At 52.5% G+C, this 25734-nt stretch overlaps 1 protein-coding gene across 2 annotated transcripts in view; it reads right to left on the reverse strand.

Moving 5' to 3' along the window:
• Positions 1-2995: 2995 nt before the first annotated feature.
• Positions 2996-25734, reverse strand: part of PCSK6 (proprotein convertase subtilisin/kexin type 6) — a 32675-nt gene continuing 9936 nt past the window's right edge. For both annotated transcript variants that reach the window (XM_064722155.1, XM_064722154.1), the window contains exons 4-21: positions 25282-25425; positions 24637-24713; positions 23906-23994; positions 20644-20816; positions 16843-17055; positions 16506-16606; positions 14890-14993; positions 14300-14417; positions 13283-13471; positions 12895-13031; positions 10840-11019; positions 10158-10260; positions 9423-9619; positions 8899-8986; positions 7702-7793; positions 6205-6334; positions 5093-5205; positions 2996-4652 (exon numbers count right to left, since the gene is read on the reverse strand). In XM_064722155.1, coding sequence (XP_064578225.1) covers positions 4555-4652; positions 5093-5205; positions 6205-6334; positions 7702-7793; positions 8899-8986; positions 9423-9619; positions 10158-10260; positions 10840-11019; positions 12895-13031; positions 13283-13471; positions 14300-14417; positions 14890-14993; positions 16506-16606; positions 16843-17055; positions 20644-20816; positions 23906-23994; positions 24637-24713; positions 25282-25425 — 2346 coding nt within the window. In that variant the 3' untranslated portion in view covers positions 2996-4554. The remainder of the gene's footprint in view (positions 4653-5092; positions 5206-6204; positions 6335-7701; positions 7794-8898; positions 8987-9422; positions 9620-10157; positions 10261-10839; positions 11020-12894; positions 13032-13282; positions 13472-14299; positions 14418-14889; positions 14994-16505; positions 16607-16842; positions 17056-20643; positions 20817-23905; positions 23995-24636; positions 24714-25281; positions 25426-25734) is intronic.

Genomic DNA, 25734 nt, shown 5'->3' on the forward strand with positions numbered 1-25734 from the left:
TGAACACCCCATCCCTGCATTCTCCCTTTTCCTGAGGGACTGATACAGCCTGAACACCCCATCCCTGCATTCCCCTTCCCCTCAGGGACTGATACAGCCTGAACATCCCATCCCTGCTTTCCCCTTCTCCTCAGGGCCAGCTCCCAGCCCCGGCCTGAGCCATGGCTCACAAGCCCAGGAGAGAATTGGCCTTGCTATCAGCACAGGTGCCCCCAGAAGTTCCCTCCCACCTTGTGGTGCTTCCAGGCACAGATTTATCTGCAGAAATGCGGGCAGAGCAGGAACACGCTTCACGCCATGGCTGGTGCCTCTCTTCAGACAGAACCGTGCTCGAGCACTTGCTGGTGGCCTGGGCACCTTCAGCTCTTGAAGCTTTCCGTCCACCCCAGCAGCAGCTCGGCTTTTGCTCCTGGACATTGTGTTGCCCATAAGCACCATCCCCTGCAGCTCTTGGGGCAGTTTCTCCATCATTTCCATGTGCATTGCTGGGCTGAGGTGCTGTGATGGGCTGGGAGCACCCCACAGGCTGCAGCACCACACCCCCCCTTTATCTGTGAGACAAGACGTGCTTGCAAATGTCACTACATCCCCCTAACCGGCTTTGGGAATTTGGGGAGCAGCAAGGAAGGGCTGGGAGGAGCGCTGGGGGAGCTGAGGTGGCTCTGGCTGCTGTGTCTGGCCAGGAGCTCCCTGGGCTGGGGCTGGGGCACTGCCTGGCATCACTGGAAGGGCTCAGCTGGAGGGTGAGACACGCTGCAGGTGACTGGACTGAAAGTGACACCCCCAAACCCCTAAAATGTGCTGAATGTCACCACTGCTTCTGGGGAAATCCTTCCCAGCCTTCAAGGCCCACAGAGCAGGATGAGGAAGGATGATTTCTGTCTGCGCTGCTATCGAGAGAAGGATGATTTTTGTGAGCCATGACGTTTCTGTGAACCCAGAGGGTGTGATAACAGGCTAAGCACTGCTGCCACGTTTGGCACTGCTCAGGGATGGCTCGTGCTTCTCTTTTGGGAGCTTCTCAGGGCATCACCCCGGGCACGGCGCCCGCCTGTCCCCAGGACTGCAGCGTCAGAGCTGGGATCAGCTGGGCTCAGGCAGATCTGCTGGGAAAGCTCCCTCACCAAGGCTGTATGGGAGAGCTCAGTCAGGTTTTTATAACAGCTGTATTTGTTTTATAACATAGGAGGGAGCAAGAACAAGAGGGAGCTGTCACAAGGAAGAACCCAAGAATTAGCAGTGCTGTTGTACGTGACTCAGGCATCATGCAGCCTTAAAGACAACAGAGACTTTAGTCATTTCAGGCAGTTCTTACAAGGAGACTCTTCCCAGCCTCCTGGAAAGCAGGTCCTGCCTCTGACAAGGCCAAATAAAGCATGGACCTGTCTCCCTTAGCACAATGCATCTGTTTGCCTCAGCTCTGCAGCCACAATAGAATTGTAATTGCAAGCAGATGGATTCTGGGTCTCAGACGCTGCACACAAGCTCTCCACAGTCCTTTCTTTGCAATGGAAACTCAAAGCAATGATTTTTAAGATCTGTGCTCCCCACCTGCCAACTGCACAATGGCAGATGGCCGTGGCTGCAGCCCCACGGCCAAACTGCAAACGAGGAGTCAGGCTGTGCTAAGATTTTCCAGAAAACAGCTATTATAGATTTGGCTTTGGTGCCAAGAGACAACAGAGAAATGAGCTTTAATAAATTGCCTAAATATGCATTTATCTGGAAGACACAGCCACTTTGATCCTCTGAGCATACCAGTCAGACTTTAATAGCTCCAAGCAAGTATTGCAACAGCTTGGAGAAATAATCTGAATTTTATTACTTTACAAGAATGATTTCTGAGAGAAGCGCTGGAAGCTGATGTTGTTGCATGAATTCAATGTGCAGAATTTGTTTTTCTTTCCCTGGCAGGCTGGAAGGCAGCAGAAAGCAGGATAGAACTGGGACTGCTGGAGACTGGTCATCTTAAATTGCATTGCCTTCCCCAGTGTGTATTTTAAGTTATGTCAAGATGTAAGAGTAAGCATTTTCCTTTCTTTGTAGCATTTCAGTACATCTAAATATACCAGGGAGCAGTATTTAGAGGCAGGCTGCTGTGAGCCAGAGCACTGGAAGGCTGGCACAGTACTCCTGATCCACAGCTCCTGTTTTCTCACTAACCCAGCAGGAGAAAAGAAGTTTGGTATTTTCCAAGCAAAGGGGCAGAAGCCAGGAGTGTGTCACCCCAGTTCTGACCTCTGGTTTGGCCTCAGACTGAAAGGGAAATCCTGCAGCCAAAGAAATTGCTGTATGTGATTAATTCACATTTATCATCTGATAAATGTGAAGACCAACAAAATGCAGGAGCCCAGAGCTGCACATCTCTGAGAAAGCATCCTCCCTTGTGGGAGGGCTCCATTCTTTTCTTTTTTCCCCACTTAAAAAACTCAGTTCCAGATATCCAGGCACTACCCTGGGCACTTGGCCCATGGTTGTTGCAAAACCAGCACAACAAACAAAGGATTCCACAGCTGCCTCCATGCCCAGCCACACCAGCAGCTCCTCTCCTTCCCAGACAGCCAACAGGGAACAGTGGCCCTGTGCTGGGAACTGCACTGGGGAACTGCTCAGGATGTTCCTTGTATGAGTGGGAAAGGAGAACAAGCCCTTCTGCCAGCTCATCCAGGATCCCCCACACTGGAGAATTCACCCACCCGTGCCCCAGCACAGCCCCAACCCCAGTGAGATGGCCCTGGGTGCACCAGCCCAGCCTGGCACAGGGCAGGTATTCGGGATTTGAGTTTCTTCTGGAGGTTAAAGACCTTTACAACAACAATAATGAGTTTTTTGCAGATGCAGCTCATCTGTTCCTGAGCATTTGTCCCACAGGTGCTCTGAGCTGAGAGGAGCTCCAGCCAGGGGAGCTGCTTTGTTCAGCAAAGCAAGGACAGGCAGTGCCTCCAGCCAGGGCTGCATGAATTTGGAAAAAGCACAGATTCATTTGTCAGGGGAGATCAATAGTTTATTAACTTAAAGATCAGTTCACCAAAGCTCCATCTTTCCTTGGATTTGGTCCAGGCAGGTGAGGGCTGGAGACAGTGTGGCTTTCCCCTCCTCACCTGGCTGAGGTGAGCTCTCGTGGGCAAGCCCAGGCAGGGCAGGTGTCGTTGCAGCCGAAACCAAGCAGGGATTATCCCAGCTCCCTGTGGAACTGGTGACAATTCATACTGGGAAGTTCACTGGAGAAAGGTTTAACTCATTAAAACTATTAACAATGAAAATCAGAACATGCAGCGTAGGAAAGAGTGTTTACATATGTCTGGTGCAAAGAGTGGCTTTGCAGGGTCAGAGAGGAGAAAAGGAGAAGGAATAAGACACAAAAAGATACCCCACTCCCATATAAAAAACAGTCCACAGAGAAAAAAAACAAAGGATTGTATAAGTTATTTTTTAAAAATCTGTAAAACAACATAGCCAAGGATATTTTAAACACAATTATATAAACACCACGACTTACTATTAAGAGAGAGCATGAAAAGGTTTGTTTTGGGGAAGGGTTTTGCAGAATTAAGTTTCCTGGCTGGATCCCTGGAATGTATCATTTGGGAAATAGATGCCCAAGAAAAATCACTGCCATTGGAACAGGAGGATTTTGTCTGAGAGAGAGGGGTGTACCCAGCGAAACAGGGGGAGGATCGTAATGCAAAATGCCAAGAAAGATTAATTGGGACAACATCTCATTTAGAGGAAGGATTTACCTTGTTCCAGAACTGACTTGATCAGCAATGTACAAGCAGTTCCAGGAGGGAAATACATTTTGTGGTAAGGCTGGTCCGTGTGGACAACCCCCCCAAAACCCTACGACTCCTTGTAGGCACACACACGGGGTTTGCCTGGCTGCAGTCACCCGCAGGGCAGAGCCCTGCTGGGCTGGCACACCTGCAGAGCCACGAGGGGCAGCTCTGGCTTTGGTCCTCAAACCTCCAGTCATTGCCACGGCCAGAGGGAAGCGGTGAGCGACGGAATCCGAACAGGAGAGGCGGAGTGGGCCGTGGCCCTGCTCCAGAGCCACCTGGTTCATCGTTTACCTATGTACAGAGCACGGCGCTGGCACTGCAGGGTTACATCAGCTGCACCTGGCACGAGAGGGCACCAGAAACGAGCCAGGAGCGGCTCTGTCCTCGCAGGTGTGTGAAGTCCTGCCTCCCTCGTGGCGAGGGCTCCGCCGGCCGCTCGGGGCGGGCGGATCAGTAGGGTTCCTGCGAAGAACCAAGTGTGTGTACATGGATCATGCATTGGTCCCTGCTCACCAGGAGTGTTTGAGAGTGTTAATATCACCACTTGTCTGCTGCTTCCAGGCCTTGATCACTCAGGGTACGCTCCAATCTCTGCTTAACATATTGCTATAGAAACGCGCCGACAGTGATATTAAAGCTATCAAACTTACGAGCAAATGCTTGACAGCACCATGTAAACTCTCCCAAAGCTGAAAAAATAAACTTTTGTCCTAAACATTTGGCAAAACTGGGCTGGCAGTCAGTGGAAGTCCTGGATGGATGCAGCCGCTGAACTTTACCCGGCCATAAGACACGTCTGACAGCAGAACTGCACAAACAGCTTCTTTTCACAGAGCTTGTTTGATTTCACCATCTCACAGAAAGTCTTGTCAGCTGGGAGGCCGGGGTGAGGAACAAGAGAAAATGAGAGCAGATTAACATTTTAAATAAACAAACACTGCATGTAACAGGCACAGCAACTGTGCCAGTGTTGGGGGAGACAAAATTGAAAAGAAGTCGCTTTTTAAGGGCATCTTTTACATGGTTTTAATGAAGGAATAAAGGAGCTTTGCAGTGAGTGGGAGAATTAGCCCCAAGACTAAACTATAACGAAATACAAGTGCTTGGATGTGTTTGAGCAACAGGCAGATATCCAGAAGCAATGCCAGGTGAGCCACCTGCCCCCCACAGCCGGAGCCCAGCCCATTGCAGCCATGCCCCAGCAAGCCCAGGAGCTCCAGCACTTTTAGCTTTAAATGGTGAAGGGAATCCCCCAAAACCTCCCATTTTCGCTACCAGGAGAGCACTACAGTGTCAGCAACTCTGCCACTTACCATTGGTACAGGTTTCATTTGTCACACAGGAGCCACCGAGGAGGCTGTAACCTTCCTTACACCTGAGGCAGTTTCCACTGGAGCCCTCGCAGGCTGAGCAGTGGTCATCACACCTGGGGACAGAGACCTTGCTGTGGCCTGAGCCAGCACCAACACCCTGGTCAGGCCACCCTGAGTGGGCTGTCAAGCAAAAGGCATCTGCTGGCACTGTGACAGCCAGACCAAACCAGAGGATGTAGAGAATGGCAAATTTGAAGGTTGAAATGTTATTGAAGCCCTGAGTTTGGTGAGGCCAGCTCAATGCCCAGTGACAGCTATGACACCCCAAAAGCTCTTGCCTTCTGGGAAGATTCAGTGGGACATGCACCTCATGTCCCAGCCATCCCAGCTAGAAAAAGAGCTGCAAAGGGAACCTGTGCTGCTCCCATCCATTTGCTGAGAGTAAAGAGCTCAGCACTGTGCTTCCTGCCTGGGGACAGTGGCTTGTGGAGACTGTGTCTGAAGTCTCTGGGAAGGGATGCTGGTCCCTTGTTCCTCCCAGATGAAGAAACAGTGCAGGTGAGTGAAACCCCAGTAGGCAGGGATAGCGTTGTGTGTTCCCAAGTCATCTTTAATCCTTGCCTTTCATGTTTGCTTCCATGAGGCTGAATCCACTCCCACTCCCCACTTAAAGCTCAGAGCTCCGGAGAGAGTGGGAGCAAATTGTTGCCTCCCGGCATCTCCGTGTCTCCGCACACAGCCCCGTGCCGGGCAGGGAGTGGGGAACACTCCTCCAGCCTGGCCACGGGGCCAACGGAGCAGGTTTAATTGAAAGCTGGAATATTTATCTAAACATTGCAGTTCCTCCCACACCTCCTCCAGAGAGCCTGGGGCTGAGGCTGAGCCCCTTCCACCGTAGCCCCAAGACACCTTGGCTGGCTCTGGCAGGGAGCGTGCGGCTCCACTGCTCTGAAATCCACAGGGCAGGGGCATGTGGGGTCCAGCCCCACAGCTGCCCTGGCTCCCTCATCCCTGTTTGAATTCCCATCAAGCTGTGAGCTGTTTCCAGCATGATCCTGTCGAGGCTGGCAGTGCTCCCCACCAGCCCTGGCTTTGCTCTGGTGGTTCTGTACCTCTTGCAGACTTTGTTGGGCAGCCCGTGGCTGTCGGCGGGGTAGAAACCCTCACGGCAGGCAGGGACACAGCGCCAGTGGGGTGCAGGGCCCTCGGGGGTGCAGGGGGTGCAGTCCTCCTCACCTGGCCCTGTGGGGACAGGGAAAAGGGAAAAATGACACCTGAGTGGATTTGGAGACAGTGCAAACAGCCCCACATGTGATGGGGGCACCAGCTTGGCTTTGTCTTGCTCATGAATGAGATGCTTGTCATGCCACGGGGTCCCGCGCATGTGCTTGGCTCCCACCCCAAAAAACTCAGTTTCCACCCCAAAAGATGCATCCAGGACCCAGTGTCTGTCTCTCTGCAGAGCCAAAAGCTGCCTACCAGGGCTTGGTGACAAAGAGCACATCAAAATCCCCTCTGGGCCATCCCAAGCATGCACCGATTTGGATTTCCCCAGGGTGGAAAAGAAGATGCTGAACTGGGCCAAGGAGGAGCTGGAGGGGAAAAGTGCTCCAGAGAGGAGCTGGGAAAGCAGAGGGCCCCACTCTGATGCTGTGTGTTGTGGCTGGACAGCAAAGCTCAGTGATGGAGGTGGTATCATTAAAGGGCTTCCACGCACCAAGCTTGAGAAATGGTTATGCAGGAAAAGGAGGAAAGAAAAGGCTGGAAAAATAATTGTGGTGGAGTACCTTCACACTGACTGGAATAAGAATTAGAAGGGAAATAATTTTCTTCAGGGATTAAGAGCCCATTCCCTTCTAGCCTTGCCAACAAGATCAATAAATATTTTGGATTTAGACTAAGGCAATTGCCCATGTATGATAGAAGAGGTTCATGCCACTGAACATGGATTGTCTAGAGATCATATTATCATCAGATCTATGATGATTTCGAGGGCAGACGCAAACATTAACAATGGAAAATAATTGGTCTTGCAGGAAGCAAGGAAGGCAGGATTTAAAGGGAATGCTGAGCAATTTGAGGCAGCTGGGGGAGGCCAGGAGCAGGCAGCCCAGCACCGTGGGGCAGCTGGGATAACATGGGATAACACAGGATAACACACCTCAGCTGCCTGACATTTTTATCTGCTGCAAAGCCACCTTCCATCACTCTGAGAGGGTTTTACAGCCTCCCCCACAACCTTATTAAACTGAAGCACCTGGCTTCGGGGAGATCGAGAAATAAAAAATGGCTCTAATAAAAATGTAAAAACTCCCCTAAAAACCTTTCCAGCATGAACATATACCTCACAGGACATGCTGGAGACTTGGGACTGCTTTCCCTCAAGCACGCTCTGCCTCGGCTCGGGGTGGTACAGTGGGGATTGGCACCTGGTGCAGTGGGGTTTGGGGCTTTGCACGGGATGCTGTGGGGCCAAGGAGGGATGCTGTGGGGATAAGGAGGGATGCTGTGGGCCCAAGGAGGGAAGCTGTGGGCCCAAGGAGGGATGCTGTGGGGCCAAGGAGGGAAGCTGTGGGCCAAGGAGGGATGCTGTGGGCCCAAGGGCGTACCTGTGCTGGCAGGGCAGGTCTCACACCGCCAGGGCTCCCGGCTGAGGTACATGGCAGGCTGGCACTCTGGCACACAGCTCTCCCCTGCCAGGCTGCCAGGAAAGCAGAGAACATTTGCACCCAAAACTACAGGATATGGGGACTCAACACAGCCCATTCCCATCTCCTCATCCCCCAGTGTCCTACGGCATCCTCAGCCTGCAGTGCAGGAGGTGTTGGAAACCCAGCCAGCATTTTAGGAGAAATTAAAATCCTGCCTGGACCAAAGGGACAGCTGCCGGTTCCTTAATTAAGTATCCAGGAGGAAATAAAATTATTTTTTTCCCATGGGCAGCCAGCCAGGCTCTCCTGAAGACCTTTTGCACCAGTGAGGCTCCCTGGAATAAAAGGAAATTGGTTCAGCGCCGTGGCTGGGCCGGTGCTGCTTCGCCGTGGCAGGGATGATTTGAAGTCCCAGCTTAAAAGGATATTGGACAATAAAAAACAAGCACCGCGTGGATTATGTCTGACAAGTGCCTCCACTTGTGCTTTTCTGAGGGAGTAGATAATCTTTTGGCAGCAGGAATTTCTTTGTCTGAGCGAGCCCCACTGCTACACCATAGCTCTGGCTCACTTGCAGTGCCTGAACACTGCAGACTGCCACAGGATTGTACTTCCATGAGCAATTGGGGATGGAAAACAGCCTCTCCCTAGTGCTGACACTGGGCTCTGTGTCCCACAGATGCCATTGGGCCAGCACCAGTGGCACCCAGTGGCCCTCTCAGGGTCAGGGCTGCCCTGTCTGCAGTGCTGGAAAATCACTGTCCTGTGCTAGCCCCACTCAACAGGTACATCAAATAAAATTTTCAGCATGGATGAATCTGAGGGAAGGTTTTCTGCATTTGCAGGGAGCATTCTCAGCCTGCCTGAAGCAGCTCAGGCTGGTACCAGCTCTACACAGCACTTACCCACCACCCTGGAAAGAGCTGGAGAAAATGAAATTAAACTTAAATCACGGTTTTCAGCTAAGAAAGAGACACTAATCACCCCCTTTAAATTCCCAGACCTCCAGCACACTGCACCAGAGCTGCAGCACCATGGAAGCAGGATCTCTGGTCTTGAACTTAATTCACTCTCTAATTTCCCATCGGTTTTCCCAAATTTAAACCACAGGTATGAGTGCTGCAGGTATGAACTCCTCCCGTGCTGGTGTTTTACCTGAATCCCTCTTTGCATGCAGTACATTTGTCTGCTTCGCCGACACATTTTTTACAGCTTTGATGACATTTCAGACAGCGTTTCTGACCTTTCAAAAAACAAAGCAAAGCAGAGAGAATAAAATCCGGACGGTGATTTGCACGCAGCAGCCGGAGCTGCAAAGCCCCAGTGCACCCCAGCAGCAGCTCCCCAGGGTGGAAAGGCACATCCCTCCCCAGCAGATCCCTGCTATTGCAGGTGACCTTATCTGTCACCGCGTGCTAAAAGGAAAATATGCTTTGCAAGCAGCCAGGATCATTAATTACAGTCTTCTAATTAAGAGTTTCAAGTTGAGCACCTCTGCTTTGCATCACCCTCTGAACACCCAGAGGTTTCCCTCCTCCCTCCACCGTGCAAAGTGTGTCAAGAGGGAAATTCAAAGCCAATACTCAAGAATCAAGGTGTGTTCTCCACCCAGAGTGCTTAAAATAGAAGCAACCCCAGCACATCCTCATGCTGCAACTTGCAATGATAAACATCCTTACGTTCCTCGGCGTAGAAGCCGGGAGGACAGAGCAGCACGCAGGTGCCCATCTCGGGGTGGTGGTAGAGGTTCCTCTTGCAGGCCGTGCACTGGCTGGGTCCCCTCCCGACGCAGCGCTCGCAGCCCTTGTGGCACCGCCGGCACCTCCGGGCGCCGTTGTCCCCGAAGAACCCAGCGGGGCACGAGCTCACACACATCCTGGGGAGGGAAGCGGTGCCACTGGACTTTGGTGCCAGCACCGGTCACCTCCCGTCTCAGGCACCGCCCCTGTCCCCTCGCCCGCAGTGTTTGGGGTGTCCCCCAGCCTGGGCAGCAATTGGAGCTCGTTTACTTCTTGTTCTGTGATTTACAGTGTCTTGGAAGTCACAGCTCTAATACGGGAATCTCTTGTCCCAGCTGTAGGTAGAGTTTCACTGTGCTGTCCCAGTGGAAGCCCCAGTTCCTGACAGCTCAGCTGGCTGTCCCTTGGGTGTGGGTGATCCCAGCCAGTGAAGCCAAAGCTTCTTCCCCAACATTATTATGTGGTCAAGATCCTCCAGGACTCTCCAGCTCCATGTCCTCTACCCCACTGTGCCCTAATTCAGGACAGGGATCCTCACACCTCCTCCACCCATTTAATTTCTCATACACTTTCTCTGTGCAAACATCTATCACCCACACTAAGCTGTGAGACCTGAGGCAAGGTGCTGCTGTCACCTTGGGGACCCCATGGGGACACCCCACCACCATCACTCACCTGCCAGTTTTCACACTGCCCAGGCTGTAGTGGATGCAGTTCAAGCACTGGTCAGCGTTGGGGCCATCACAGCCCTGGTCACCACACTCAGGGTGGCACGGACCTGAGGAGGCAGAGACCAGCTCTCAGTATGGAAGAAGCTGAGCACCCTCCAGGCACCACTGCCAGGATGCTCTGAGCACACCCTCCCAGGAGCAAAGGACACCTGGACCCTTCCCCTATGTTATTCTATATTCTATATATACTATATTTTAAATGTAATGCTATGGAGCTGCATGGCTTTGGGTGCTTGTCTTTCCTGCAGCTCATCCTTCACAGAAAGAATCCCACCCAGCCATCCTCTGGCTGAGCACTGGTGCAGGAGCAGCTTTGAAAGAAGGACCTGCTCCTCAGGGAGCAGCAGAGACACCCACCCCTGCCTGTGCTGGAGGAGGGAAGGTGGGCAGAGGAGCTTTTTTTACCCCTCAGACAGCTGCACCACCAATTTGTGGCTGGGACGGGGCATTTTCCTACCTTCTAATTTCACCATGCTGCTGCCCCGTGCTGGCCACAGGCCCTGCTCCTCCCAGCCCGCCTCAGCCCCTGGCAGGATCAGGCCTCGTGGCTCCCCCAGTTTTTATCAGGGTTTTCATTTTCCAGGGCACTCTGGGGGGAACAAGGTGGCAGCTCAGGCAGGGCTTACCCGCGTACTCCTCCTCCTCCTCCGCCACCTCCACCTGGCTCTGCAGGAAGGCGGCTCTGGACGGCTCCATCTCCGACGTTGGCACCTCCAGGGACCTGCCCCGGGCCTGCGGCCCACTCAGGGCAGTGTAGGGGTGCTCGCCTGTCCCGTAGAAGATGAGGCTCCACTCCTTCAGCTTCCCTGTGGGGCAGACACAAGGTCACCCATCTCCTCCCTGTTTGGGGGACTGGGTTTTGGGGGAAGCAGGAGGAGGATGGACTGGACCATCAGGGTGTCACTGCTGGCACAGCAATTCAGAAGCAAACAGTGAATACCCAGAAATGTTCATCAGCCCCTGAGCTTCCAGCCCACACAAATGCAGCTGTTTAAGCCACTTACAAAGGATTTTTAATTCCATAACTCATCTGAGGAACTGCAGCATCACCACAGTCTCCGAGTCCAACACTGGAGAGAACCGGTAATTTTAAAAGCTCCACAATAGAGGATTATTTCTGTCTGACAAAAGCCACCCGGCACACACTGGATTATTTCTTGCTGCTGTTGCTCCAGCCCTCTCTTTGCCTTAAACAACAGAAGTCTGAGCTTGGCATTCCCCAAAACACTGTAGTGCACCTGGTGAGACCCCCCCAAGGCCTTACACCCACACCAAGACCCTCCACAAGCCACGTGGCTTTGGGGAGAGAGTCCAAAAATGCTGCTGCTTCTTTCCAACGCTGTTTTTCTTCCAATTCCCCATCAATGCGAGTCACTTCATGCCCGCAGTGTGCTCGGCTTTAACTCCTAATCCCTATGTTTCCAGGAAGGGCTTAAAATTTGCAATACCCAAATCCCTTGGCTCTCCCAAAGGGAGAGAGGACACACCTGCTGCACCAAGCAGTGCTGGTGTGGAGCCTGCGAAGGGCCAAGCTCCGGCAGCATCAGCTGGGGAACTGCCTTTGCCAAAAGAATTGAGTTTGCCTTAAATCTAAAATATCCTGCGTGAGGAAAGCCCAGGCTGCACAGGGCTGGTGTGGGGGTGCAGCAGTACCAGCGACATGACACTCTTAGTATTTAATTTATATTAAATTAACCAATTTAGTGGTATTAAATTAACATTTAATACTCATTTCTGCTACGAGCTGGGAGTATCTTTCCTCTTTTTCTTCTTGCTGTGCCCTCTCTTCTTCAAACCCAGTGCAGACTTTTTGAGGGGATGACTTAATGCGTTCGTTTTCATTTTGTTTTGCCAAACCCTGATGCCTGTGAGGGGCTCAGAAACACCAGCCACAAACTGTAAATACCAGGGCAAAAGCAGCTCTGTGGGCGCTTTGCTGCTGCTCTCCAAGTTCAAAAGATTTGGGGTGAAGGCAGCAAACAGAAACACTTTCAGTGCAACGCACCCCCACGTGCACCTCCCGCCAGAAAGTAGCGTGGGAGAAATTTTTAATATTCTCCTGGCTTCCTATCAATGATTGTGTGGATTTAACACCCCCACAGCACACGCCAGCCCCAGGCAGGATGCTTCACGTCCCGCTGCCCCCAGCCAGCGAGGCGGGGCCGGATCCTGCCCACACGGCTCCTGTGCTGGGAAGGAAGCAGGGGGACACGGCAGGGCTGGGGACATGCAGGGGGCCAGGCTGAGCCCAGCCACCCCCCACCAGTGTGGTGGCAGCCCAGGGAGGATGTCCATCCGTCTGCAGCCCGAGGGGCATGGTCCCCTTGCGCCGTTGCACAACCAACCCACATGCCAGATGTCCCAGCAGCGAAGCAAAACAAACAAACAACAATTACAGCTCTTGGGTTTCCTCATTTTGACTCATTACAGTTTAATTTTGGAAACCTGGCTCTCGGGTGCAGCCAGTTTACTGCTACTGCTGCTGCTGCTGTGAGGAAACCAGCTTCCAGCTCAGCCAGACCGGCAGCCTCCTGCGTTCAGAGCTAACATTTCATTCCCATTTTTTAAAATCTGGGCAATACAGTTTTTCTGGAGACCATAAAATTCACAGCAAAATTTACAGCTGAATGAAGCAGCCAGGAAAGGGGTTTGGGAGCTGGTGGGCACTGGGGGATCCTTACCTTGCACGGCGGGGTTGCGCACTTGGGATGGCGTGTCGTGGATCTCCAGGGTCCACTCCCCCGCCGCCCGCTCCCCCCAGCAGTGCACGGTCATGAACTCCCAGCCCTTGAAGCCTTCATTGGAGTGGTCAAACACCCTGCAACGGTAATGCCACGCACCAAGAAATGTGACTTTGGATGTCGTATTTTTCAGAAAAGGGAGATGGGTTGAAATCCCAAACTGAGGATTTTAGCGATCCCCGCATGCACACACCTTGCACAAAGCTCCCCTGCAGCTGAAACCTGCGCATGCTTCCCACCTTCCCCTGAAACCCAAGAAAACTTACAGCCCCCCCCTAGAGGAGGATGCTGCCCAGCCCAGACAGGCCCTGGCTCTGGCTGCTCTCACCTCCTGGCCAGGAGCTGTGACCGTGTCCCGGCCGGGGAGATGAGGCTGATCTGGAGGTCCCCGCGGCGCGGGTGGGCGATGCTGAGCCGCACCACGACGTGCTCCAGGTACAGCACGTGCTGGTCGCGCTGCTCGGCGCAGGCGCTGCTCAGGGTGCTGGCCCGCAGCACGTGCTCGGCTCGGATGTACCTGCCAGGGACAGGGCATGGCGTCAGGATGGGGACAGAGTGCCCCTGGCTCCCTGGCATGGTCGCCCTGTTAGATTAGACCCTGGTCTCCTGCTGCTTCACAGCAAAAATTATCTTATCTGCCACTGCAATTCCCAGTGTCCTAGCAGGGGAATTTGCTGAATTGCTGGATAGTAACCAGATGAGTTTGAAGTGCTTCGAAGATCTATGCCTTATGGGCTGCAAGGGCGCTGCTTTATTATAATTACGAGTGCAGCACTCCACTTTGGGCTGTAATTAGTGTCTGTATCAGATAAATAGCTTCATGAACACACTTGGCTCTGCACTCATTCCTGTTTTGCATATGCAAGTCTCTAAAAGACTTTTCTGATTAACAACTCTCTTGCTGTACCGCCAGGCATTGGTAAATGGGGAGTCACTTGGTCAGATCCCTGATCCCACTCTTCACCTAGGAGGGACTGACCTGCCAAGGATGAGATGTGAACCTGAGCTGGAATGACCCTGAAGTCAAACTCAAAGAGAACCAAGACACCAGAAATTTGGTAATTTTTGCAACAAATCACCGGTTTTTGATGTCTTCCATCAAGACAAAGTGTTCAGTGTAAGGATGGAGAGACCAACACATCACTGCTCACACAGGACACACCCAGCAGGCAAGGTGGGTTTGATCTCTCACTGTCAGCCCTCAAAAATTCCCTGCTGATCACTCATCTGGGAAGCAAAATCTTGCAAAAGGGAAAAAAACCCCATCCACTATCAAAGCTGGCCCTAGAGAGCTCTAATGGGACCTGCACTTCACCGAGCCATGCACAGACCCCACAACACTCACTTGGGCACCCTGTCCAGGCTTCCCACGCAGACGTGCTGGGGAGGGACCATCCTCCACTTCTTGGCTTCCACCACAATAGCGTCAGCATCCACCAGCCCAAAGCCATATAGATGGCTAACTGGAAAGAGAGAAGACTCAGAAACCCTCAGCCTGCCTAGCAGGGGTCAGGAGCTCCTCCTCAGTGCTTGGTGGAGCATCCTCCAACCATCAGGGAAGGTGTGGAGTTGACCCCACTGGGGTATGAGGTGTTTCAGCATATGGAGCTCATCACCCTGGCCAAGTTACACCCCAAATCCACACAGACACCATGGAAAACCCATGGCTGGGAGCAGCCCAAGGAGAGTAGCAAGAAACTCTGCAGCTCAAGAGAGTCTCCACCAAACAAGTTTTCCAAATCTCCACCAAGTAAGAGTTCCAAGCATCTCACCCCATGAATTACTGCCCTCTCCTCCCTCCACTTAGCAGCCTGAAGGTAGGAATGAACCCAATAGTGGCCACCCACAGTGAACTGTCCCCACAAATGAAGCTCAGGAGACCTTTCTTTTCCCTTGGCTGGCTGTTCTTGCCCTGCCATCCCCACGGCCTCTCACCTTTATGCCCTGCTCCGTTGGTTTTCCAGTCGGGCGCTCGCAGGTGCCCCGGCCGTGAGGTTTTGACCAGCAGGTGCTGGACATCCCTCCAGGTGAGCAGGGGGCTGCAATGACACGTGGCTCATGGGGTGCAGCAGCAGCAGGTACCCCACTGAGTTAAAAAATAACAAAAACACACCAGCCACCCCCTTTGCTCTTTCCTGCTTGAAAAAAAAGCAAGAAATTATGATTTAAATGCTGACCACTTGCGGAGCCCGAGCAGTGTGGTGAGCCCCAGGAAGGGATGCCACATGCCCATGAGAATTGCAGGATTTACTCCTGGGTAAGGCCGTTTAGCTCTCAGGCTCTAGGGTAGAAATGAAGCAAATAAGGAAGGTTTTCTCAATTTTTTTGAAGGTGGCAGGGAGAAAAGCTGAGGCAGGATAGTGGGCTCAGCAGCTCACTGATACACAATGCTGAGCAAACCTTCCCTTTAGAGAAATAACAGCAAAAAATTGCTGGAAATAAAACCTGGGTTGTTCATTAAACAGAAAAATTAAACCCAAATCGCCTCTACCTCCCCAGGCGGGGTTTGTGTGTTCAGAGTGGTGGACATTGAGTGCTCTGGGCTTCTGAGCCCCCTCATGACCCCAGCTCAGGGATATTGCTGGAGAATTTTCCTTGCTTTACTTACAGTCAGTTGTTCAGCTTCTCGAGCTGGGATTTATATTGCTCTCGAGCAACATTTAAAGAAAGAAATTCAATTTATCCTCTCTTGTCATAATGGAATGCCTGAGCACCAAGCTCTGGTAGTTAATGTTGCAGTTTATGCCTCAGCTAAACTATTCAAAAATTACATCTAAAGCTTTTAATATATTTGTAATGAAAACTGCATCTCCGGAAATGCTCTCACCCGACCTGGGTGTTGGGATTAAACCAGACGAGGAGGAATGGAGCCACAATCACCATCCCTGGATGAGAGTGCGGCGCTGCCCTGAGGCTTATTCTTATTCCCAGCCTTTATTTTATTTCCACTCCATAAAAATAATAATAAGCTCATGAGAAGACACTCCATGAAGCAACACAGGGATGCCCAAAGGCTCTTCCTGGGCTGGGGGACCATGATGGAACCAGGATGGGATTGGGATGGGGACAAGAGGAAAAGAGCAGCTTGTTTGAACCAGGGGTGTGTTACGGAAAATTAAGTTCTGTGAGTTTTTGACATTATGAAAAAGCAGTCTTTTTCCCCCAGAAATGCAACACTTGCTGAAAACCATCACTTCTGCCGACATTTCCCAATATCTGTGATGTTTTCTGACTTTTTTTTTTTTCCTGGAAAGTATTTATAAAACTCCCGTTGGAGCTAGCTGTCAGCAGTTTCAGTGCACCTACTGAAAAGCTTGACTGATGTCATCCACCCCAAACTTTGCAACACATGGCAACACATGAAGAATTAGATCAATAAAACACCTGTGGGAAGATCAGGTTCCAGACAACAACACTGCCAGCAAGGAGCGATTTAAAACAACTCTGTCATTTTGGTCACTCTAGAGGAAACAAAACCACCTTGTTTCTTTCAGGTGTTGCTCAGCAGGTGCTAAATGTGGGAACATTTCTCCTGACCAGGATACACTTACTTTGCCTCCAAGGCCAAGGCGATGATGCCGGCGACCATGGGGGCGGACACGGAGGTGCCGGTGTGGCCGTCGGTGCAGCGGTGCCGGAGATCCGTGGTCACCTGGGAGAGAGGAGCTGCAGCCCCCAAAATGCTCCCAGCACGGGCACTGCCCCAGCAAACCTCCACCCTTTCACCCATTTACCAGGGAAATAATGACATCCCTGAGCAAAAAGCAGAGCAAAACCCACTGCAGGCTAAGGGCAAAGCCTAGCTCTTACACCTGAGCCATCATCCAGCCCGGCCACGCAGAAAACCCCTGGGGGATGCTCCCCACTGGGGGTTGGGGTAAAACTCACAATTTTCCGCTCATAAAACGCGCCGCTGCTGTAGGTGGTGGCGAGGGTGGAGGCACATTCCTCCAGGTACCAGGGCTTGTAGCCATTCTCAGTGGTGCTGCTGATGGAGATGGTGTAGATGCTGTTGGTGTAGCCATCACAGGAGCAGTAGTCGCCCTCTCTGCCGCCGTTCCCCGACGCCCAGACGAAAATGGATCCCAGTCCCCGGCGACCCTGCGGGCACAGAGAGCGTGGGGGATTAGAGGAGGTGTTTGCCCAGGATGAGGGGTGATCTTGGCATGGGGAGGAGGGGTATGTCTGGTTTTTGGGTGTTTGGTTAGGGTGGAAGAATGGGTCCCACCCTGCCCAGCACTCAGCCCCCTCCCTCAGTCCCCACAATGCGCCTCTCGGCTCAGTCAGTCCCAGGTTACAGGCAGTGACTCCCCAAAATCCAGCAACAGGATTTTGGCATTTTCCATGGGGCAAAACATCTTGGGTATTTAAAGTCCCTGGACCACAGCATGGGTGCTTTTAGGGATGGCCCTGCAGGAGGAATTGGCAGAGAACCCCCAAACCCCAAATCTCCCTTGCCCACAAAACCACTCATGAACCACTCAAACCACCAGAATCCTTCTCCCAGCCTATCCTTAAAAGTTTCTTTTGCTTGTCTTCTATTTGTTAACTCCCACCCTTTTCTCTCCCCTTCATCACTTGGCTGGAACCTCTGATGGAGCCATCCCCACAGGGTACAGCTGTGACCCCATTGGGAATTGGGGAGTGGGAGGGATGTGCCTGCTGCCCAGACCTCCCTGGATCCAGGGGAAAATCACACCTGGCAGCAGCAGCTGTGGTGCCAACAAGGGCGCCCTAAAGCAGCCAACACCCCGGGAATGAGCCCCATTCACTCCTCCATCCAACCACTGCCAGAACACCCAGGAACAACCCAGCCCTGCGGGGGTTCACAGCAAGGTGAACATGCTAAAAAGAAGGATTTTTGGTGAGCCAAAAGGGTTAGGGGCAGGAAATGAAGTGGCTGGGTCTCTTCCGTGCCCAGTGAGGCAGAGCTCTCCGGGGAGGATGGGGCTGCCGGGCTTGGCAGGCGCGGGAGCAGCGCAGCAGCCCCGTCCTCCCCGCGGCTGCTCCTGCCACGGAGAGATCTCAGTGCTCGCCTGGGCAGATCTGCTGTTTACCTCCCTTCCACTGCTCTGTGGCAGCTTCCTCCACAAAAAATAATAATAACAACAATAATAATAATAATAAAGCAGCTTTGCTCTGGAGGAATTCACCGGGATTTATTGTGGGCTTTAGGTGCCGGGGGGAGCGGGAAGGTTTATTACCTGTCTCGCCCCCCTCCTGGGGCAGAGGCTTTCGGAGCTGACCCTGCCTCTGGATAGACAGTCTAAGTCAGGCTCTTTCCTTACTTTATGAAAGTTTTCATTATCTGGGCTGCCTCCCAGCAAAACTGGGTGGGTATTTCCCTAGCAAAGATTAATAGAGCTGTCTGGAGCTCTGCAAGAAAAAGTGCAATTGCCAAGGGAATTACTGCCCTGCTCCACGTCACAGAGAGCTCGACCCAGCTTGCCAGCCCACCAAGCCTGCTGCTGGCATCTCCCATCCCACTTTCCAGGGTTTCCTGGATCTCCAAGGAGGCATCGTCCCAGCCCACACACTCGGCGCAGACAGCGACTGTCCAGCTCACCCACACCAAAGTCAAAACACCTCCAAGGATGGGTCCCACTGCATGCAACTCAAGCATTCCCAAATCACTAATCAGAGGAATAAAACCCAACAAAATTGGCCAAGCATCTGGAGATGGAGCAATGATTTTGATTGGGATCAGGAGACTGGGAGCCCAGACCTCCCTTTCATTCCTCACCCGAGTGTCGCACCCATGGGACCCAAGAAAGGCTCAGACCTGCTCCAAACCCACATCCCCTGATGCCCAGGCAGGGCTGCACTGGGGGAAAGTGGGTTTGGAGACAGCACAGTCACCTGAGGACATGAGCAGGCACATGAATGACACTACAACAATGCACACACAGCTAACACCTGACAGCATTTCCTGGTGAGCAAGAGCTCACCACAATTGCAGCTCCTTCAGACTGGAAAAATCCATTCTTTCCCTTTGCTCTCAAACAAGGAACTATCAAGATTTCTGTAAGCAGACCCCAAACATCCAGCTTCTTAATTTGCCACCTTTCTAAGACAATGCAATGCCAGTGAAGGGCTCCTGGCTGCTATAAAACCTGAATCTGGGCATCATTTAAACCAGGGAATCCCTCCCTGGCCAAGCTGGGGCTGATCCAGCTCACCCCAGCAGCTCATGGGTTGGCTGTGGGATGCACAGCATCTCCTGCTTCCGCAGCTCTGCAGGGCCTGGGTGTTTGCCCAACAGCACTCCATGAATGACCAGGATAAATATTCCCTCGTTAGCTTGGGAACTAATAAAGTGTGGCTGGAGGAACAAGAAACAAGATGATAAATTACCCCAGCGCAGTCCTATCGCTAATAGATAAAGGTTATTTTAATGTTTCCATTAAAAACTCAATTTTAAGGATTTATAACTTGGTTACAGCTGTTTGCTCGGGCTAAAGGTGGCAGTTAACTATCTGCTTGCAGCTTTCCTTGTTATTTAAGGAGATGGAGTTGGCAATTACGAGTTGTGCATGTGGGATAGTGGGTGCTGCAAACACGGGGTGGCAGTGCTGGGACTGGGGCGTCCCCTGGGAGGCAAAAACAAGCATCCTGAGACAGTGGGGCTGTGCTAGGCAAGTACCCTGCTGCTGCCCGTTTGCTCCTGCATGGAAAAATAAGGTCTAAAAAGCAGCTTGTTCCCCTTATTTACACGGCGTGAACTGCCCGGCACTTCAATGGATTCCTCGGCAGGCTCACCGCCCCAGCAGGAAATCAAGTAAACAGTGGGAAAAGCACTCCACCCTATTTTTAGATAAGAGGCCGCCCCAACGCCCGGCACGCTGCGGGAAGAGGCAGCAGAGGAAGGAGTGGTGGCAGAGGTTGAAGTGGGGGCTTCACAGCCTGACCCAGGGCTGCTGGCAATGGAATCCCACCCCCAGATTCTCTGGAGCACCCAGGGAACAGCCACTGTGGAGCCCTGAGCCACTGCGACACTTACCCACAGCGCCCACCAAGCTGCCAAAAGGCCTTGTTCCCAATGCTTTAGCCAATACTGGGCATTTTTTAAAAGTACCCAAAAAGGGAAGGGGAACAGGAAGGGGCCAGGGCATCCCCAGCAGGGATTGACAGCTGTCAATCATATGTGATGTTGGCCAAATAAGGACAACAATCCATTGTCACACCCTGTGGCAACACCCATGTCCCTCCCCAGCCGCTTGTTCTGGGTGGAAAACCAGGGAAATGCTTAACGTGACTGAGGCCCCTGGGAAAGGATACCAGGAGCCCAAAGAGCATGGAGGAGATGGTTGGACATACTGGGGATTGGGATACTGCTGTTTCCATCCACACCAGCATCCAGGGGGACATTTTGGGGTGCAAAGTTACCCCCCCAAGAACCACTTTGGGTTTCCCATCCCGGCAGAGCTTTGCACAACCTGGGTCCTCCCTGCTCTGCCAGGGCTGTGCCGAGGGGTCCCACCACCACAGGCACCTCCCGCCGTCACCACCCTCGGCCACCAAATCCACTGGAGCTCTTAGGGGATAACTAGGAAAAATCAGAGATGATTGGCTCCCCCCGCCCCAGCCCTAGTGCTGGCATCGCCTCGGGGGCCGAGCTGCCCATCCCCACACCAGACCCCGGGACAGGAGGAGGAGGGCGAGCGCATCTGGGCGCTGTGGGATCCACACCTTTTTAATGCCTTGCTCAAAAGCCTGTTTGGCCAATAGACCAGGTCCATCAACTGTCTTCCCATCATCATCTGGCCCCCAGCTCGCGCTGTAAATGTCAATGTAATCGGGTCTGATGCCAAGCGACTTCGCTTCAACAACATCTGTTACATCTCCATCTAACATACGAATGCCTAAAAGCACAAAAACATCAGACATTAGGGCTTCATGGCGTGGATGACAGCGTGAGGATTGCAATCAAAGGGCTTTGTTAACGGCGGCGGAAACCGCACGGCTCAGGCGCGCCTGGAATAGCTTCAGCCCGTGGCCCCGCATGCCAACAAGCCTGGCAGCAGGAGGCTGGGGAGCTACGGGGAAACTTTTCTGTGTTGCTGGCTTCATGGCAAGGGATGGACAAGGGGGTGTTAAAATTCACTTCCCCTCCTCCAGTGGGGAATGGGTGGTGGTAGTGGTACTGCACTCCCCAGTGACAAAATCCCCCTTTCTCCCCTTATGATTCCTTAGCCAGCACATTTCTCCACCTGGAAGATTTTGGTGTTTCCTGAACTCATGCCTCCCCCATCTTCAGGCACATTGGTAGGATGAAGTTTCTCCCCTCGAGTGGGGATGACTGTGACTGTTCCCAAACCCCATCCCTGTCCAACTGATGCCAGCAGTTCCCTGGAGAGGGAAAAGCTCCAGGAAAAAAACCCAGGCTGTGGTTTGTATGGCCAAAATCAGAGCCAGGACCCCAACACATGGTGGGACAACAATGCCACCTGGGATAACTCTCACTTTCAGCTGGGAATGCCAGCAGGTACAGCTAGGATGCTCACAGGCAGAGCCCACCAGCCATGCTGGGATGGGCTGGGGGATTGCTGCACACCCCCAGCCTCTGACTGCTGCAATACAATAGCATAACCCCCTCTGCTCTCCATCACCCTTTCCCTGCTGGATTTCCTCTCAATACAGTGGGTAGAGGGTGCCAGGCACCCCAGCAGGCTGCCCAGAAACAGCCCTTGCAAGAAAAGCAATGCTGAAAATTTCAGCATCGTATTTTGTCAGCCAGGGAGAGTCTGGTTTATGAAAACGCATTTCCCCTTCCACATGTATTTTGTCTTAAAGCAAACAAATGCAGGCAGATGTCATTCCAGCTGCAGCTGTGCTCTGGACACCAGTCAACTCAAATATCTCCTTCTGACACTGTCCCCAACCAGCCAAAACCAAGCTTAGAAATGTAAAATCAGGGAGCAGAGCTGTTCCCAAAAAATTCCTCTTTGTCAACAAGAAAACACAAGGAGAAGGGGCGAAGAGCCAAGCCCAGTGTCTGAGCTGCACACTGCAAGGAAAGCCAGCTGAGGGATGGGGTTTGTGCTTGCTGTGCATGGCTGTCCACATCAGCAAGCCCAAAAGCAGCCTAAAGTCAACCCACAGCCAACCCAAAGTCTGCCCAGAGACAGCCACCCACAATGAGGGGCTCTCTGGTCAAATAATGGGGAGCAGGAGGGAGCAGGGGTGGGTGCTGCAAAATAAATGAGGTTTGTGTCACACAGGGAGCAGCACCGACCTCCAAAGCGAGCGTTGGAGGAGAGGGAAGAGGAGGAGGAATGGCAGGAGCCCTTTCCTTGAGCAGTGATGTGTTTTGCCCAGGGCATATGAAAAGCAATGCAAGAGCACTGAAGAGCAGCCAGTAAAATTAGATGGGAGCTCTCCGAGTGTGACAAATAGGCTTCCCCAACAAGTTGTGCTCATTAATCGCCGCTTTATTTGTGTAATCCATCTAAAATCACTCTTGCTGCAGCTATAGCGTATTTTCCTCCATGATCCCAAACTTGATACGGCTCAGACTCTATTTTTCCCCTTTGCCTGCTCACGTTGTGGGAAGCCCCCGGCCCCCAGCCCTCTGCCAGGTGTCTTGTCTCACTCAACACCTCCCCAGCACACCCCTGAGGCAAGGCACTCGTTAAAGGGAGCAAATTAAAATGAGACCCAGAGGTCGTCATAAAGTCAACAAGGAACTCTCGTCTCCACAGCTGCTGTAGGGAAAGGAGCATGAAGGGAATGGCCTGATCCTGCAGGATCCAATAAATCCCACCATGAGCTTTGCCTTGCTCTGCTGCTGCTTGCAGTGTGCTTGGAGATGGGTTTTTAGAGGCAAGAAGCCTCAAAGAAGCAAAAAGGCATCGCACATGTAGGGGGCACAGGAGATGGGATGGGATGATGTGCCATTGCCCTTACAGCCCTACCAGTCCACTCTTCACCCTCCCTGGGGTTATTTCTTCCCTCTGGAGATTTTCCCAGCACAGACAACACAGGAAGTTCTTGGCCAAGAGCAAGATCCCTGTGGACACTGCTCCCATGCAGACACAACTCTAACAAAAGCTGTTTCCTGCACAGCCAGGATGAATAAGCCAAAAGAAGGAATTAAACCCTGAATCCACTCGTGTGCACTTGGGTCCCTGCTGCTGACAGTCACTTCTCCCAGCACTGGGGTGGTAGGAGAGGCTGCAGGAAAAGCCCCTCTCCTGTTCCGACCATGCCAGGGATGGGTCTGAAGGCTGAAAGAACTCAGCTGCAGGGATTTGTCCCCTACACTGTTTCACCAGCCATGTAAGGTGGGACACCACACTCCCACCCCTGCTAAGACCCTCATGTCCCCCAGCTTAAACCAGTTCAGCTAATGCAAATGAACTCAGCAATGCTGATTAGCACTAGGATCCAATGTGGTGATTGAGATTCATTTGCTTTCCACACATGTTATTTGAGGGGCTGTGCAGAAAATTCCCTGTATATGCATCTCTGACCCCCCCGCCTTCTTGGTGTTTTTTCCCCTGAGGGTATTTTTGGGGTTCTCCCCAGGACCCCTGCTCTGAGCAGCTCCTCAGCATCCCTTGACCCCACAAACAAGTGACATCAGCTCTGAACCTCAGCCAGCACCACTGACCACAGCAAACACAGCCACCCCAAAGGACAGACCCCACAAGAGCAGTTGCGGACTTTTGGGGTGAAAACACCACATCCTCAATCCACCTGCACCCTCACAGCAAGGATGCAGCCCAGGCAGGAAGTTTCCACCCTAAATCCATGGAGCCAGAGCCCCCTGCATGCCATAGCACCCATCCTCCTCCCCAACACCCCTGGGGCTCCCTGCAGCCAAGGCGCCACAGAGGAGATGGGGGAGCAGCATCCCACCTCTCCCCCAGGGCCCGTTGGTGTGGCCAGGCTGGCTGTGGTCCCTCAGGGGCTGGTGAGGGGCAGGGGAGCCGTGCAGGGGCAGCCTCACCTCCGATGCGGGCGTTGTAGGCGATGCCCACGATGCAGTAGGAGTTGTTGGCCGCCGCCGCCACCTCGCCCGCGCAGCGAGTGCCGTGCCTGCAAGGAGAAACCCCATCAGCTCTGGCCATGGCCAAGGATCCCCCAGCCACCCCAGCCAGCAGCCAACACCAGCCCCAAGGCTGGAGCAGAGCGAGAAACTGCCCTTACCCAAAACCCACACCAAGTGGGTGCAGGAAACTAATGCTGAAAGCAATTTGCTGTTTGCATTTTGCACCTAAATCCAATTTGCTGTTTGCATTTTGCACCTTGATGCAACTTTCTCTTTGCATTTTGCACCTAAATGCAACTTCCTCTTTGCATCTTGCACCTCTATGCAGGCTGCTCTTTGCATTCATGTTTCCTTTCCATCTGTAACCATCCCGCTTTATCTGAAGCCCAAAAAATGCATCCAGGCTTTGCCATCTCAGCCACCCATCCTGACTCACATGGTTCAATCTCCAGACAGGGCAGGGAACCCCCTGGTGCTGTATTGGGTGGCTGGAGGATTCATTAGCAATTAGTGTGGTTGGCACCAGCTGAATTTGCATTAAACACAAGGACTTAGTGCAACGTCCTTAAGGCAGCCTCCTCCTCCTCAGCACTGGGAGTGAGGAAAGGGGCCTGGAAAGCCCCAGAGGGGACACCCAGCCTCAGGAACACCCCCAGACCCCTTGCTCCATTACAATTATCATCACATACTTGTTCTCATTGCTGGCATCGTAGCGTGGAGTGGGGTCGTGGTCATTCCCATTAACATCATAGCTTGCAAGAGGGTCCTGAAAATATTAGATTCACCATTAAATTCAACTTACTAGGTGCTTGTGGTGGCCAGTAGCTGCAGTGATGGCCAGTGCAGGCAAGCAGAGCAGAAAATTACATTTCCCCTTCAGTTTCTGTCTGTTTGCTCGGAATAAATAGTTTTAGGCTGCAGTCCTGCGTGTTTCCCAGGGGAAATATCCTGCTACCTCAGGAACTGCTCCTCTGAACCCCAAATCCTGCTGGGTTCAGCACGCACCTCCCTCCCTCCCATTCTGGCCATGTGGGGTTTGAGCTGGGCTGAACGGATTCATGCAGGTTTTTGGCTCTGCCCTGGTGAGCAGAGGGAGGAGGCTGCTTCCCAGGCAGCTGCAAAGGGAGTTCCCCCAATCCTCTTTATCTAAAAACCTCATTTCCTTCTTAAAAACATCTCAAGCTTTTTTTTAAAAAAAAACAACAAAACAACAAACCTTTTCCTCTAAGTATGCCAATGCACAGACTTCAGCTGTGTTTACACACTGAAATTCTCCATGAATCAATTCATGGTGAGGATCAGCCCCAGTCCATCCCGTCCATCCCCCAGCTCACGTAGTTCTGCAGGAGGTCGGGGTGGTTCCTCTCTATGCCGTCATCCAGGATGGTGACCACCACGTTCTTGCCCGTGTAGCCCCTCTGCCAGGCTGCCAGGATGTTCATCTCCGACCTGCACCGGCTGTTTTTATCACCGCAGTGCTGTGGGGACAAACACAGCTGCAAAAGGGCTGCAACCCCATCCCAGCCCATCTAAGCAAACAGCCAGGCTGGGAGCCCATTTAATCAACCAGAAAATATATTTACAACCCACCCCCTGCCATATAACTTGCAGATTTGTTATAACTTTACTCCACAGATCAAACCCATCCTGCAGCAGTTAATCCAGGCAATGCTATCTCCCCATTATTCTTTTCCTCTTCCATTTCAAGTACTATGGGCTCCTGGGTTTTGAAGTGCTCACTTCCTTTCCGCCCTTAATTTTCAATGAATTTCCCTGTCAAATACAGA

Source organism: Zonotrichia leucophrys, chromosome 10, assembly GCF_028769735.1.
Source record: "Zonotrichia leucophrys gambelii isolate GWCS_2022_RI chromosome 10, RI_Zleu_2.0, whole genome shotgun sequence".
NCBI classification, from domain to species: domain Eukaryota; kingdom Metazoa; phylum Chordata; class Aves; order Passeriformes; family Passerellidae; genus Zonotrichia; species Zonotrichia leucophrys.